The sequence below is a fragment of the Primulina eburnea genome, chromosome 8 (assembly GCF_022965805.1).
Source record: "Primulina eburnea isolate SZY01 chromosome 8, ASM2296580v1, whole genome shotgun sequence".
In the NCBI taxonomy this organism is placed as follows: domain Eukaryota; kingdom Viridiplantae; phylum Streptophyta; class Magnoliopsida; order Lamiales; family Gesneriaceae; genus Primulina; species Primulina eburnea.
In genome coordinates this window covers 3,618,322-3,633,089 of record NC_133108.1, presented here as the reverse complement: position 1 = coordinate 3,633,089, position 14,768 = coordinate 3,618,322, and the positions used below count along the sequence as shown (strand labels likewise).

Sequence of the window (14,768 nt, the reverse complement as noted above, 5' to 3'; positions counted from 1 at the left end):
GGTGTTTAAACTTCGGATAAAACCGAAAAAACCGAAAATCCAAACCGAAAAAACCGAACACTAAACCGAACCGAAAACCGAATTTTATAATTCGGATATAAATGTTAAAACCGAAATTAATTTGGTTCGGTTTCGGATTATAAATGTCATAAACCGAACCGACCGAAAAAACCGAAATTTAATTAAATTAATAATGTTATTTTTATTTTATATTATTTATTGAGATGATGATAGTGAATGAAGAATTATTTTGAATAATACTTAGTTGATTATTGTTTATGTAATTCATTTCTACTTTATATTTAAATATTTTACTAAGAAATCATTTAAAAAAATAACATATTATATTTTATAATATATTTATATTATTAATTTAAATAATTGTATCAAAACCGAAATAACCGACCGAAATAACCGAACCATTTCGGTAGAAAACCGAACCGAGCCGAAGAAAAATGGTTCGGATATCAGATTATATATTTGTAAAACCGAAAACCGAAAAAACCGAGAATGATCAAGTTCGATTTTTTTATTTTTTTTTTTAAGTACTTCACAAATGATTCATCTTGTATAATTTATTTGATTATAAATTATTAGGATAGTTCGGGATTTGCGTATATATAAGGAAAGGTAACCGACAGTGAGTTTTCTCATCATTAAAAAAAATGTTAAATTTCGTGAGTGCTGCTTAAACGATAGAGAGAAACCAGCGTTAGTGCAATTATTTATAGTCAAGTAGGGCCCAAACAAAGAATAATGTAATGGATGCATGGAATCATTTCTTGGCTTTTTAACCTACCACAACAAGACAACACACACACATATATATATATATATATATATATATATATATATATATATATATATATATATAAAAGGCAAAACTTGTGTGAGAAGGTCTCATGAATTGTATTTTATGAGACAATTTTCTTATTTGAGTCATTCATGAAAATATATTTCTTTTTATGCTAAAAGTAGTACTTTTTATTGTAAATATCGATAGGATTGACCTGTCTAATAGATAAAGATTCGTGAGATTGTCTCACCGCTCTTTTAAAAAATAATATATGTATGAATATTTGTTTAAAGTTTTGTAATGTGTTGGGTAGGTTGGAAAAATGGGGATTTTTTTCCGCACGACACGACTGAAAATAATAATAATCCTCCAAAGACACGAGAAAAAAAAACAATTACTTTCAAGTTCAGTCATCAAAAATTCAAAAGTCGATCCTCCATTTTGATTTATTATTTTTATATTGTGATTATCAAAATGCCATCGTAACTAAGAATTAAATTCAACCTCGCCTTGCATGGATTTTCAAACCGATGTTGAATTTTAAGCGTCGTTAATGGAGTCAAGAAAAGTGAGAGTTGAACGGTCCCATTTGTTTGAATTTACTGAATAACACAAAGGATTTAGAAGTTCAATCTTTTTACACTGTATTCATACAATCTGTAAGAGTAGACACAAACCAGAAAATCTAATATCTGCTTTCCAAGTGATCAGTGTCCAAAGTGAGAGGATACAGATCAGAAGTAGATGTCGAGGAATTAGTCCATGGCACGTCCATCGATATACTCTGGCTATGCTCAACCTTTGTGTTTCGTACATCACCTTCCCCATTCGTTTCCCTGAGACTCGCACTGTTCATTGAGAAAGTACTCGGGACCGAAACAAACTCTTGGACACCAGTTTTTCCATCCAGTATGCTTACCACCGCTGACATGTTTGGTCTTTCTGCAGACACTGCATTTGTACAGTGGAAAGCTACATTGATTGTTGTGGTAACTTCTTTTTTGTTGAAGTTCGACTTCAATCTTGGGTCAACTAATTCCATTAAATCTCCATTTCTCCTCAAATAATGAGCCTAAGAAAAGAAAAAGGAAGAGGAAATGCCAAGAATTATGTTCGAACCCACACTTCTCCCTTAGTGGAAGAGGTTTATGCCACTACATCACTCGGTAAATAAAGGTTTGGTTCATATGTTAAGCTAAGTAAGCAAAAATTTGACAGGGTGGCGTATAGAGAAGTATGCTTGGAAAAAAAGGTGGCAGGCAACTAGGCAAACTCGTATATTTCACGTAAATTTTGATCCTACGTTTACAAAGGAGGCGACAGAGAGAGACGATGATAAAGGAACAAATAAAGATGCATCATATCGTATTAGATATACCCAATCAAGAAGGTAGAAGGACTCCTCCTTTGGCCTGGGGCTAGTGTTGTATCTTCCGCTGACAATTTCTAAAAGAACGATTCCGAAGCTGTATACGTCTGCTTTGTCAGTCAAATAGCCTCGCATAGCATATTCAGGCGCCATATATCCACTGAATATGAATTATAAAATGTAAGAAGCGGTGATCGTAACTACTTCTTCCCTTATATTTGTAGTACAGAGAGGTGCCAAATATTACTTTCCCAAACACACAAAGCAGCAGAGTTTTACAATACTTACAAAGTTCCAGCAATGCGGGTGCTTATATGCGTGTTCTCCTCTTCATCAAGCTTGGCAAGACCAAAATCAGATATTTTTGGGTTTAGATTTTTATCAAGAAGCACATTGGTAGCCTTTATGTCACGATGGACGATTTTCAATCTCGACTCTTCATGGAGATAAGCCAAACCTCGTGCTATACCAATGCAGATCCTGTGCCTTGTTGGCCAATCTAAGTGCAACTGATGTTCTTCTCGACCTACAAACATCATGCTCAGTATATGGATACGCATTCAAGAATTGTGACACAGATTTGGGAAAAAAAGAGTCAAGCAACCAATCAAACATACCGAATAATGCACGAGCAAGGACTGTTATTTTCCATGAATTCATAAACAAGCAACAATTGGTTGCCTTCGATACAACATCCATATAGCTTTACCAGATGAGGATGTTGAAGAGCAGAAATCATGCCTATTTCATTCACAAACTCGCGATTCCCTTGCTTCGATTTGGAAGAAAGTTGCTTCACAGCTATGATGGTACCATCTGAAAGAGAACCCTTCAGAAAAACAGATACCAAACTGAATGAGAAGGTAATGATGGCAATTTAAGGAGAACAAACTCGGAAAATAATCTATTTTATGCTACCTTATATACAGGACCAAAACCACCTTCTCCAATCTTATTAGTAGGGTCAAAATTATTTGTGGCAGCTTTAATTTGCCGTAGGGTGAATGACCCAGTGTTCAGGTCTACACCCCTTAGTTCTACAAAATGAGTTTGTAAGACAAAAACAAATTTAGACATCTACATACAACAATGGATAAGCTAATATTGATAAAGCACAATGGCATAGGAGGAACCATATAGCCGACCTCACTTAATGGGATAAAGATTCGTGTTGTATCATTGTTGTTAATTTGTACCACATGCATGAAATGATGCATTTGCAATGTATCCATGGACTCGAAAACCAAAACTTAGAAAATTAGGCAAAGAGTTAGGAATGAATCAGTAATTTCAATACCATATTCCAAAGTGTCTTTCCGCTCAAAGCAGTCCTTCCACCAAAGTAATACCAAAAATTAACGAGGCCATAAAAAGAACTGCGATAACTATCCCAACTATAGCTCCTGCCGAGATGCCATTCGACGGTGCTTCAAAATCTGAATATACGGAGAAAGTTAACTAATATTTAAAGGTGATAAAAATTCAAAAACAAAAAACAAATTACGTACAGAAAACTATAAATGATTGTAATTGTGTAACTCAGTATTTAAATTTTACATACGTCTAAACACTGTTTTTTTTTATCACAATACCATGCGGACAACCAAACATGATAAAAAAAAGGATTGTTTTCCGCTTCCCATATCCAACGGACTGCGAATGATTGTGTGAAAGTGTAGGATATATTGCTATGAAGTTAGAGTTACAACTATTGTTGCATTTTGATTTCTACTGATATGAAGCAGTCTCCATGATTTGGAAGTCATGTTGACAAAGCAAACAAATTCTGTTACTGTCCAAATCACGAGAATCAGAGAAATAATACACAACTAACCAGGATTCACAGAAATCGCAGAAATGAGAGGACCGTATACTCCTCTACGAGGAAGAGCAGTTGTCCCTTTCCCAGCCCAATGGAATCGGATCTCCAAGGTGTTATCCATTACGATTGCAGTGAAGCTTTTTTTGATTCCCTTGTTAGCTTCTCCTGCTTCATCTTCAATGTCGAAATCTTTCAACATCCCTATTTCCCTGTAACAATTTGACCAAAATAAGAACCTGGAAACTACAAGCAGATTCAGAATATGTAAAATTTGACGAATATGTACTCAGGTACCTGAATATAAACATCAAATATACGCCTTCCCAGGCTACTGTATGTTCTGTCATCAGTTATCTGGATTTCTGCAAAGTGAAGGTCTACTGTGTAGTTTCCGTTTAGCAGACAAAAACCATAATAGGTCAATGACAGAGGGGAAATCCGTGCATTCATATACAGCTGTGAATTGTTCCCAGAAATGCTCGAGGCATTTTGTGAGATGTACTGAGTCTGTAGAGATTTGATCATCCAAGAAATGGCCAGTGCTGCTACTCACCCAGTTAGTACTTCGATACAAACTTGAAGGTCCACCACCATTCGAATCATCTTCATAGGTAGCACCATTATCATCATCCACTTGTCTTCCGCCACAGTTAATGCGCAGAGAGCGATATTCTGAGAGAGAAAAACTTTAAAAGTATAAAAAGGATACTCGAATGTTGGTGAGGTTAAAAAAGAATTTACATTAAAACTTACTTAATTCACAATTGTCGCTTCTTAAACAGGAAACAATACCGCTGGAAAGACAAAGTGACGTTCACCACGATTCAGCATCATGATACAGAGAAAAATGATTCGTGTAATACAGGATAAGAATATTTTAGTTCCTACTGTTTTTCACTAAAACAGTTACAATCTCTCTTTCGTGTTCGTCTCTTACTCATCAAATTCTAACATCTCTTGTCCTTGCAATCACAAGCACATTAAAAACTAATGGAAAACCTAATATGTGCTGCATGTGTCCACCCTACTTGCCTAAGTTGAGTGTTTTAAACTCAGTTCTAGAACCCCTAATTCTAATTTTTGTGCACAAAGCATGCTAGACCTGGAATGTAATGGATTAAATAAAATACTCAAATTTTGGGACGAAAGGTGGACAAGTGCTGAGTGTTCAATAAGTTTTGTGTGATGGTAGGGACGAAAGATGTTTGATTTTGATTAGTCCATGCTACAGCTAATCAGATAAATCCATTTGAATAATAAGAATAAGGACAAAGAATTTAACTATCCCCAGAAAACTCACGAGGTATTCCCCTTCGAGCTTGCAAACAAATTCCTGTAAATTTGGTTAAATGTCAATGAAATGCGAGAATTCAAAGATAGTGAAATGGTAAGTCGAGTGATCAGAATCTCACAGGGCACCACGTGGCTGACAACTTGAAGCTGAACTTTCAGATGTTAGATTGTTGTAAGATAGGTCACTGCATACAAATTGAACAAATGTTAAACTGAAAGGTTTCTTGACTTTGAGCATTCAGACAGGCTTTTTATCCCATTAAACCTACCTTTCAAAAAAGAGGACTGGACCAATAACGAACTTGAAATGTAAAAACTCCTAGCTTTACCAAATTTAACTTGGCTAAAATACATGTATGTATTAACTAGAAATGATCACATAAACTACAGTATGTCTGTATGGTTACGTCCACTGACAAAAATAATATTAAGAAGGGACAAGGATACAACATCATACATAAATGGAAACAACGAAAACAGGCAAGGTAACAACAGGGCAGACTAATAATTCGGGGAAGGGAGATGAGACCAGATGAAGGGGGTGGTTTGATTGATTTAGGAGGGAATTTACCTTTATGAAAACATAAACAAGAAAATTTAAAAAAAAAATTAGGGGACGAGGGGCAAGTTAGTCTACTCCTGGTTAACAAGAAAACAAAACAAAACTTACATGCTATCCCCAGTTCTCAGCATCCAAGGCGGCAATGGCCCATTTAAAGAATTCCCAGTAAGATAGCTGGCAAAACAAACAAACACATAAGCAAATCTCAAGCTATATATGAAATACTTTAGCAACTTTTTCATGGTAAAATAGGATTATTTCTATTATAATTTCCAGAAAGAAAATTTGTTATTATGTAGGAAGTTGGGCTCGAATTTGATACAATGAAATCACACCAATAAACCTCGCGAGGTTAGCAGATCAGTTAAGAAGAAACTAAGCTAAGTGAAGATCCCAGGAATTTATTATAACTATTGAGTCTATCACTAAAATTACAAAGGCAAATCATCTCAAAGTCAGATATGGGAGTTAACTCTATTACAGCAGACAGCAGGCAGCAGTTCGTTTATAAATAAATAACAGAAGAAAGTTTGGCACTAAAAACTCTTACACATAATCCGTTTCTGCCAGACCAAAAAAGCTATCAGGAATTGGTCCACTTAACTTGTTGAAACTCAAGTCTCTGCATAAGAAGTGCAAAATGTGAATTTCAAGATGATGTGCTATAAGTTAGAACTATCAATAATTTCAGGAGAGAAATCAAGCAAACAGAAACATCAAGAAGAAAGAAAGGATTCTACTGACAAGACTTTCAGGGCTTTCAAGTTCCCTAAATATATTGGCAATTCACCCACGATGTTGCAACTCCTCAAAATTCTGCATCACAAGATTCAACGAGTCACACACAAGCAAAAATATATTTTGGCTGGAGAGCAATGTATAAGCATAACACTAACAGCGTGTCGAGCGCGATTGCGTTATTAAGATGTGGAATTGTCGATTCATTCCCATTCAAGTCGCTAATTCTCCTGCATATTCAGGATGCAAAAAATCGATGTTATCGTAATTTCAACAATAGTACATGCATAGGATCAATAAAATGATCATATGTTATACTCACAAGTCAGTTAACTTGGTAAGCAAAGAAATACCGGAAGGTATCGGTCCAGATAGACCACTAGCCTGTATCGCTCTGCCATTATCAAATTTAAAGTAGATATTAACTTATATACAGGAAGAACACATAAACGAGAGTCAATCAAGCCTTACATTTTATCAATGTTAATCCACTTTTCTATGAAATCGGGTATGCTTCCTCTGAAGTTGTTATCACTAATACGGCTGCATTAATATGAAGTTCAGAATTGCTATCAAGGAGGAGGAGAGGAGAACACGACTAGTTGAAATTGAATAAAACAGGGAAAAAAACTTACAAATCTGTCAATGTGGTCAAATTTGCCAGAGTATTTGGTAATTCGCCGGTTAAATTGTTAGATGAAAGTAGCCTTCAAAAAATAAAATAATACTAATAACAGCAGGCTATCGATTATCAAACTAAGCCAAAAAGGAGAAATAAAACATAGAGACCACAACCTGAACTGAAAAAGAATGTGAGGGGACAAAACCAAATTTCATAATTTTACTGATCTAAGGGTCTTACAATCTGTCTATGAGACTCAAATTCCCAAACTGTGGTGGTATAGCTCCAGAAAACTGATTGGCTTCCAAAACTCTGCAGAGTTATTAAACAGGTAGGAAAATATTTAAGCGGCAGATACTTCAAATCAAGAAACGAATAGGAAACTAAAAAAAAGTGATGGGGTAACAAAAAAGGTTTACAAATCCGTAAGCGTGCTGATGTTGGCTAGTTCTTCTGGTATCGGACCCGTTAAACGGTTTCCAAGGAGAGAACTGCAGTAAATCAAGATTATGTGCTTAGTAGGAAGAGGGCAACCTAAAACTCTATTGCTTCAATTAAATTCATACCAGGGGAAAAAAACAAAGTTGATATAATGATATACATACATGTGTACGAGTTTCGTGGAACCCCATTCTCGAGGAATACTACCATTGAGGTAGTTACGACTCAGGTCGCTGCAATAAAAGTAATTGGAAACTTCTAAAGCGTTGACGGTTAAATTAGTTGTTGGGACGTGTGCCTGAAAATGTGCTTCAAACTTACATTTCTTGGAGGAAAGGGAGTCTCACAAGCTCTGGAGGGAGCCTTCCATCAAGATTTTGGGATCTCAAAACACTGCATTTGCGAAGAGAACTCCATTACATTAAAACAGGAGGAAGGGATCAAACCATTCACACACATGCTTTCATATGCTCATAAACATCTCCTTTCTTAAGACTCAATTCCCATATCCCTCTAAATACACCATCATTCAGTCAGAAGTTATGGTTTCAACCCAGAAAACATTCAACAAACAAAGTTTATGATGATGACTTTTTCACGGAAGTGCTTTTTAACCAAATTTTTAAGCAGAGTGCTTATTAATTCCAACTCCATCAATCCCAAAGCACCTTAAACCCGTTTTTGCGAAGAATCTTCCCAGCTAAAGTCGAGATATTTATACTGTACATATATATGAGTGCTGCAAAAGTATACTGACATGCTAACAACATGGCAAACGGAGTTATTCTGATAGGTGCAGCTGCAGTTCACTGCATTCTCACTCCCTCTAGTCGGATTTGGTGTCCTCCAACCTGATTCACCGCTGCATGGATCAACGTCAAAGTTCCAATTTGTCTTCCCCAAAGTCCTTGCTATAAGCTTCAGAGACTCCACTGCAAAAACAAACGCATACACGCATTTTCTTTTTACCGAATGTCGAAAATCGAAACAAGAAAGAAGGCAGCTTGGTGCACACCCAAAATAGATAATTTTTCAAAGCTCAAATATTCAAGCTCAGATTTTCAATTTTCTTTTCCTTTTCTGCATAAGCTCCTCAAAGTTTCTAAATCCACCGGCACATTAAACCCATAAATTATAAAGTAAGAACCTTCATCAGCTGGCAAAACGGCTGCTTCCGAGGCTAGAACAAATATACAAATGAATGCAAGAAACCGTCGAATCAGCATGCTTGATGTGAAACCAATAATCGATCCGACGCTATATAACTGTACACACTAAACACAGAAGCAGAGAAAATCGGAACTCCAGAACCAAGCAAGATTGGATTTTGTTCCCATATATTGCTGAGCTGAAAACGCAGCAATCTGAAAATTAATGAGCAAAACCGTGTGTAGATTTGGGACAACCAAAGACTTTGTCGTTTTGTTCTTGCATACTGCCTACTAGAAGCCAACCAAGCCCAGAAAATTTCATTTACCGAACTCTAATTCAACTCAAATTTATGAAATTCGACACTCTTTTTTCACTCAAAAATTCGAAATACTCATACATACATGTCATTTTTCGTTTATATGATATTTGTAGACTAGTTGTTCCAGTTTTACATTGATCAAACGTATAGCTTAATTAATTTATTAAAATCTTTCTGAAATTAAAAAAAATATACAATTATATATTTATACACAAACAAGACATTTAGCACATGCGGCCTTTCAACTTGTCAGAAAATAAAATAAAAAAACTTGAGAAACATAGCAATTACCGCAATGGACATGGACTTTTCAAAGTGGTTGGGGATGTGAATGGAGTGGATGGAAATTAATTGCATTCATAGTATGTACATTAGACGAAGAAATCTTCGTCTCTCTGACGTAGTTTTAATGGTTGAGCATGGTGAGTATCTATCAAAAATTATGGTTCAATATCTTTTTGCCTTTATCATCTCAGCTTTGACAAATGAATAGGCAAAGAAGAAAGAGTCACGAATCTTTATATGTGAGATGACCAACCTTATCGATATTCACAATAAAAAATATTATTCTTAGAATAAAAAGTAATATTTTTTCATATCTGTCTCATAAAATACGACATGTGAGACCGTTTAACACAAGTTTTTTCAATAAAAAATTACTTTTCGTGTTATTATTGCACCACTTAATGGGAGATAAACCTTTTTGTGAACTTTATGCTACAAAAAAAAGGGTTGTGCCAAGAGTAGATGTCAGCAAAAGTAGGGCATAAAGTTCAGACATCAGCAAATCTTAAAACAAGAATCTCGAGTAAATTTCATTCGTTAGCGAATTGTTGATAAAAATAAATTAATTGTATTATTCTATATTATATTAAAATGTCATCCCTTCAAATTTACAAATTTATATGTCTCCATTCAATTATATTTGTACCATAATTAATGTAATAAGAACAATTCAAATCAAATTATTTATGAATTTCAAAATATCAAGAGTGGGCCAACTTTTATCTCTCATTTTGAAAAACCCAAAATAAATACATAAATTATTTGACTTGACTCTCATCGATCGCCGCCATATCCATATCGACGTCCTGGTATCAATGCACAATAAAAAAAAAGTATATCCATATTTGTTTATCAATCCAAACTCCAAACCACTCAGCAGCTTTTTTGACTAAGTAATTTGCATCAGTCGGTGTAACAATTTGCACGACTCGTTCGGCTGGGAAACGTTAGTCTTAATTGGATATTTGATTTCATTTAGGTTTGAGGCAGAGTTATGACTAATATTTGCCAAGTGTCATGCGAGTGTCTGAACTTTTGTTTCATTTTCTTCTCCTTTTTTTGCAATTTATGCCCAGAGTTATGCTTACACAAGGAAAAAGCATACATGTATGTAATTGATACCCTCGGAGGTCGGTTCGGCCCTCTCTCGATAGTCCAGATGGATTTTGACCCGATATTCAGAAAGTCTCAGAAGATCATCTTCGTGATAGAGCCCGTCCGGAAGATCACCTTATTCATGCGAAGCTTGTGAATAAGTTTACAAAAAAATTGCAAAAAAATTACTTAAGGTAGAAAAAAATAAATTACTTAAGGTAGAAAAAAATAAATTTACCTAGATTAGTTTGAATAAATCTCATGTGAAGCGGTCTCACAGATCTATTTGTTGTTGAAAATTTTGATAAACTAATAATATATGATTTTTTAATATCTTTTTATTTTTATTAGTGACAATTCAACTCAATTAATAATACAATGATAAATAATTCAATTTGATGGCATAATTGTTATCCTTATCTGAATATGATATCAAACGACATAAAAAAAATTATATAATAATTACAAATATTCATTATATCAATAATTTTAAGTAATTACTTAAACCCTCACACTTACTAATTTTAATACTCTGTACATCACATGAATGAATTAAATACTAGTTATATAAAAATAAATAACTTGCAATCTAATTCTATTTTAAAGTATTTAATCGATACAATTAATTATTGGTTAAACTGTTTTAATTTATTTATTCATGGCATTTATCGTCATTATACATTGTTTTGAGAAGATTTCTGGTGAGACGGTCTCACAGATATTATTATTGGTTAAACTGTTTTAATTTATTTATTCATGGCATTTATCATCATTATACATTGTTTTGAGAAGGTTTCTGGTTAGACGATCTCACGGATTTTTATCGGTGAGACGAGTCAACCCTAACGATATTCAGAATAAAAAATAATACTTTTTTATTGATGATCCAAATAGGAGATTCGTATCACGAAATTGATCCGTGAGATCGTCTCACGAGAGTTTTTGTGCATTGTTTTTACCCTCTCAAACGCAACTAGCTAGCTTTTTTCTTGAAAGCTGTCATGCGATATTTCAGGAAATTTGGAACATCTTTTCCTACATGTAAATTTAATCTTATGTAGATTTATTTGTGTTGTTGCCGATTTTTCTGGAGAAGACTTTAATCTCGAGAGAAAAAAAGAGACTAGGATAGCAACTATCTAAAAATATCACATATTGTATATATCTTGGAACCCAATGATTGATTTTCCATCACATAACATAAATTTTTTTGTGAAATGATCTCATAAGTCAATTTTGTGACACAAATATCTTATTTGATCACTCATAAAAAAATATTACTTATAATTGTAAATATAGGCATATTTGACCCGTCTCACAGATACAGATATGTGAGACGTCTAAAAGAGACCTACTGAGTTAGTTATTAATTACTATAAATTAAAGTGAAAGTTTAAAAATTTATTATTCTATATAGAAACCATTTTGGAATTTATAATGTGTGTAATATAGATCACATAAGATATCAGTCTTGTTATGTAATGTGAATGGTATGAAATTATTGTATATAACATGAATTTTATCAAAAGTTTACGCAAGCTAAGAAAATGACAAGATCTGATTATTTTCAAAGCTTAGTATTTCTATATTATTAATGTCCCCTGCAAAGTTGCAAAAACCTATATATATATATATATATATATATATATATATATATATATATATATATATATATATATATATCGATGATTGTGTGTGCGTGCATGCATGCGTACTATGCAGTCAAACTCGACGTGCTTAATAATTCAGAGCCCACTTGCGTGTATCATTCTTTGATGTTTTCCTCGCATATATTTATTTCTTTATTGACGGAGATAAGTTCTTACATTTTGAGTTGATTTGGACAGGGAATCGAAGAACCTCGTCATTGTCCAATTAGATATCGATTCACATGTATCCATTGAGTTTTCTTCATAATTTTTATGACTTCTGTTAGGGAATTTTCAACCTTAAAAACCTTACAATCACATTTTTTAGGTCTTCGTTACGATATATCATTGTCATATAAAAAATCAAAAATATCATTCAATTCTCTGCAATTTTTTTATAATCTCACATTTAATTTAAATATCTCAGCTACATCATATATATATATATATGTAATTTATATATGATGTATTTTTACTATTCATTATTTATATTTTAGAAAAATGATGAATATAATTTTAAATATCATTATAGAAAATATATAGATTTGAAAAGAAAAAAATACAACATTTATGCATGTGTGACTAATTACTACAAATATAGTTCATAACATTAAATATCATATAGTTAAATTCTTCAACGTTAATTCATCAATGTTTAACGGATCGATGTCGGATAGATAATATATGTTTATCATCATATATAGATAGAATTTCTGACCGCTTTCATTTCTTTGACAATATTTTTATTGTCAAATCTAAATGGGGACTTAAGAGAAATTCGTGGAATTATCAATAATTAAGTAATAGGTGTATGCCAACGATTGGGTAAGAGAAGAAATCTAGGTCTGAATATAAATATTGACACGTCTTTGGTTTGAGTAATACTTTTCATATTATTATTATTATTATTATTAACATATAAAATCCACTTCTTTTATAATTCTTTATTTTATACTTATAAGCGATTTATCTTATTACAATTCGTGTAGAAACGTCCAAGTTGTCAAATGTGACTCCCATGACAATTTTTTTAAACTCTAATTTAATTATAAAGAAATTACTATATTAATAGGGATGAAAATGAACCAAATCATTTGCGAGCTATTCGGAGCTCGGCTCGATAAAAAGCTCGTGTGAGTTCGTTTGTTAATCATATCAAGGCAAGATAAAGCTCGATTTCGAGCTCGAAAATTTAATCAAATCAAGCTTAAGCCTAAGGATATTTGGTTTGTGAGCTCGCAAACATGTTCAATAATAGACTCACAAACATGTTCGATAATGGGCTCACGAGCTCGAGCTCGGCTTGTTTAAGTGGCTCGTATGATCGAGCTCGACTCGTAAGCTCGAACTTGGTTCATTTGTTGAGTTGACAAATAAAAATATAAGTATAATGTTAATGAAAGGAATTGAACATAAAACATTGTTGAAAAAAAATGAATTTACACCACAGTCACTATTACATTTTTAATCTTACTTGTGTATCATTATACTAAAATATTCTTTAAAACATAATAAATTTCATAAATACACCAACATATTCTTTTTTTTTCCCCAAAAAATTTACATCACCAAGTCATATATATGTTGAGTAACTTTACAAATTATTATCTTAAAATATTATATTAAATTAAATATAATGAATTTATATTGGTTAAAAAATAAAATTTATTTGGAACACGAGTAAAATTATTGCAATGCTATTTATATGGTGATACCAGTGTATGACGAAAATTTGTTATCTGGATGCAAGATATATTATTTTAGGATATTCAATCATATAGCGAGTTTATGTTTTTTAGTTGTTATTTTTGTCGTTTTAGTTATTATGAATTAATTTGTATTTTTATGTCTAATTTAAAATTAGTTCATATATATATATATATTTAATTTTTAACAAGCTCGAATCAAGCTCGAATCAAGCTCAAGCTCAATTCTATTCTTTACGAGCTCAAAAACGACTCGAGCTCAAGTCAGACTTGTTAAAAATGATAAACGAGCTGTTAATGAATCAATCTCGAGCCTGACTTGATTAACATGATAAAGAGCTTTTAACGAGCCGAGCTCGAGCTTTTCTCGAGCTTAGTAATTTCAATACAAACCGAGCTCGAGCCTCAAACAATCTTAAACGAGCCAAGCTCAAGCTTGATACTGTTTGGTTTGGTTTGGATTATTTACATATCTAATTATATAGAACAAATGTATGAATGTTTTATCAAAATTTATAACATGTCAGTTTTTTGAACTGTACAACAGTTCAAACAATTATTGTATCTCATTAATCTCTCTCTAGATTGTTATAATTCTTTCAATCTATGTGATCGAACACGAGAAATTGACTTCGATATGAATTGTTGCAATGTTAATTGTAACCGTTTAACTTTAATATTTAAACCGTACAATAATTCAAACAGCCCAAATGCCACACTTATGTTGTTATACTAATATGAATAATTAATGTGTCCAACATATTATATCAAAATTATTTTTTCTTGAAAATATTTAAATTTGAATTTCAGACAAAAAAAATTATATGTATATCAGATATTCTTTACTAAATTTGTTGTTTGTTTTTCAATCCTTTCCCCCTTGCTTTTTGTAGCGCTCGCAATTGAATTTCGACCCCTT

At 33.0% G+C, this 14,768-nt stretch overlaps 1 protein-coding gene across 1 annotated transcript; it reads right to left on the bottom strand.

The window, feature by feature from the left end:
• Positions 1–1,365: 1,365 nt before the first annotated feature.
• Positions 1,366–9,227, bottom strand: LOC140838498 (probable leucine-rich repeat receptor-like serine/threonine-protein kinase At3g14840). The gene is given in 27 exon segments (XM_073204854.1): positions 1,366–1,868; positions 2,175–2,325; positions 2,454–2,691; positions 2,783–2,801; positions 2,803–2,994; positions 3,084–3,202; positions 3,463–3,508; positions 3,510–3,601; positions 4,000–4,196; positions 4,274–4,488; positions 4,490–4,659; positions 4,741–4,781; positions 5,288–5,320; positions 5,400–5,465; positions 5,951–6,016; positions 6,393–6,464; positions 6,587–6,658; positions 6,739–6,810; positions 6,903–6,974; positions 7,052–7,123; positions 7,216–7,287; positions 7,443–7,514; positions 7,622–7,693; positions 7,808–7,876; positions 7,965–8,036; positions 8,401–8,575; positions 8,791–9,227. Coding segments are annotated over 27 exon segments (3,003 nt in total). The 5' UTR covers positions 8,870–9,227; the 3' UTR covers positions 1,366–1,481.
• Between the last annotated feature and the right edge of the window lie 5,541 nt (positions 9,228–14,768).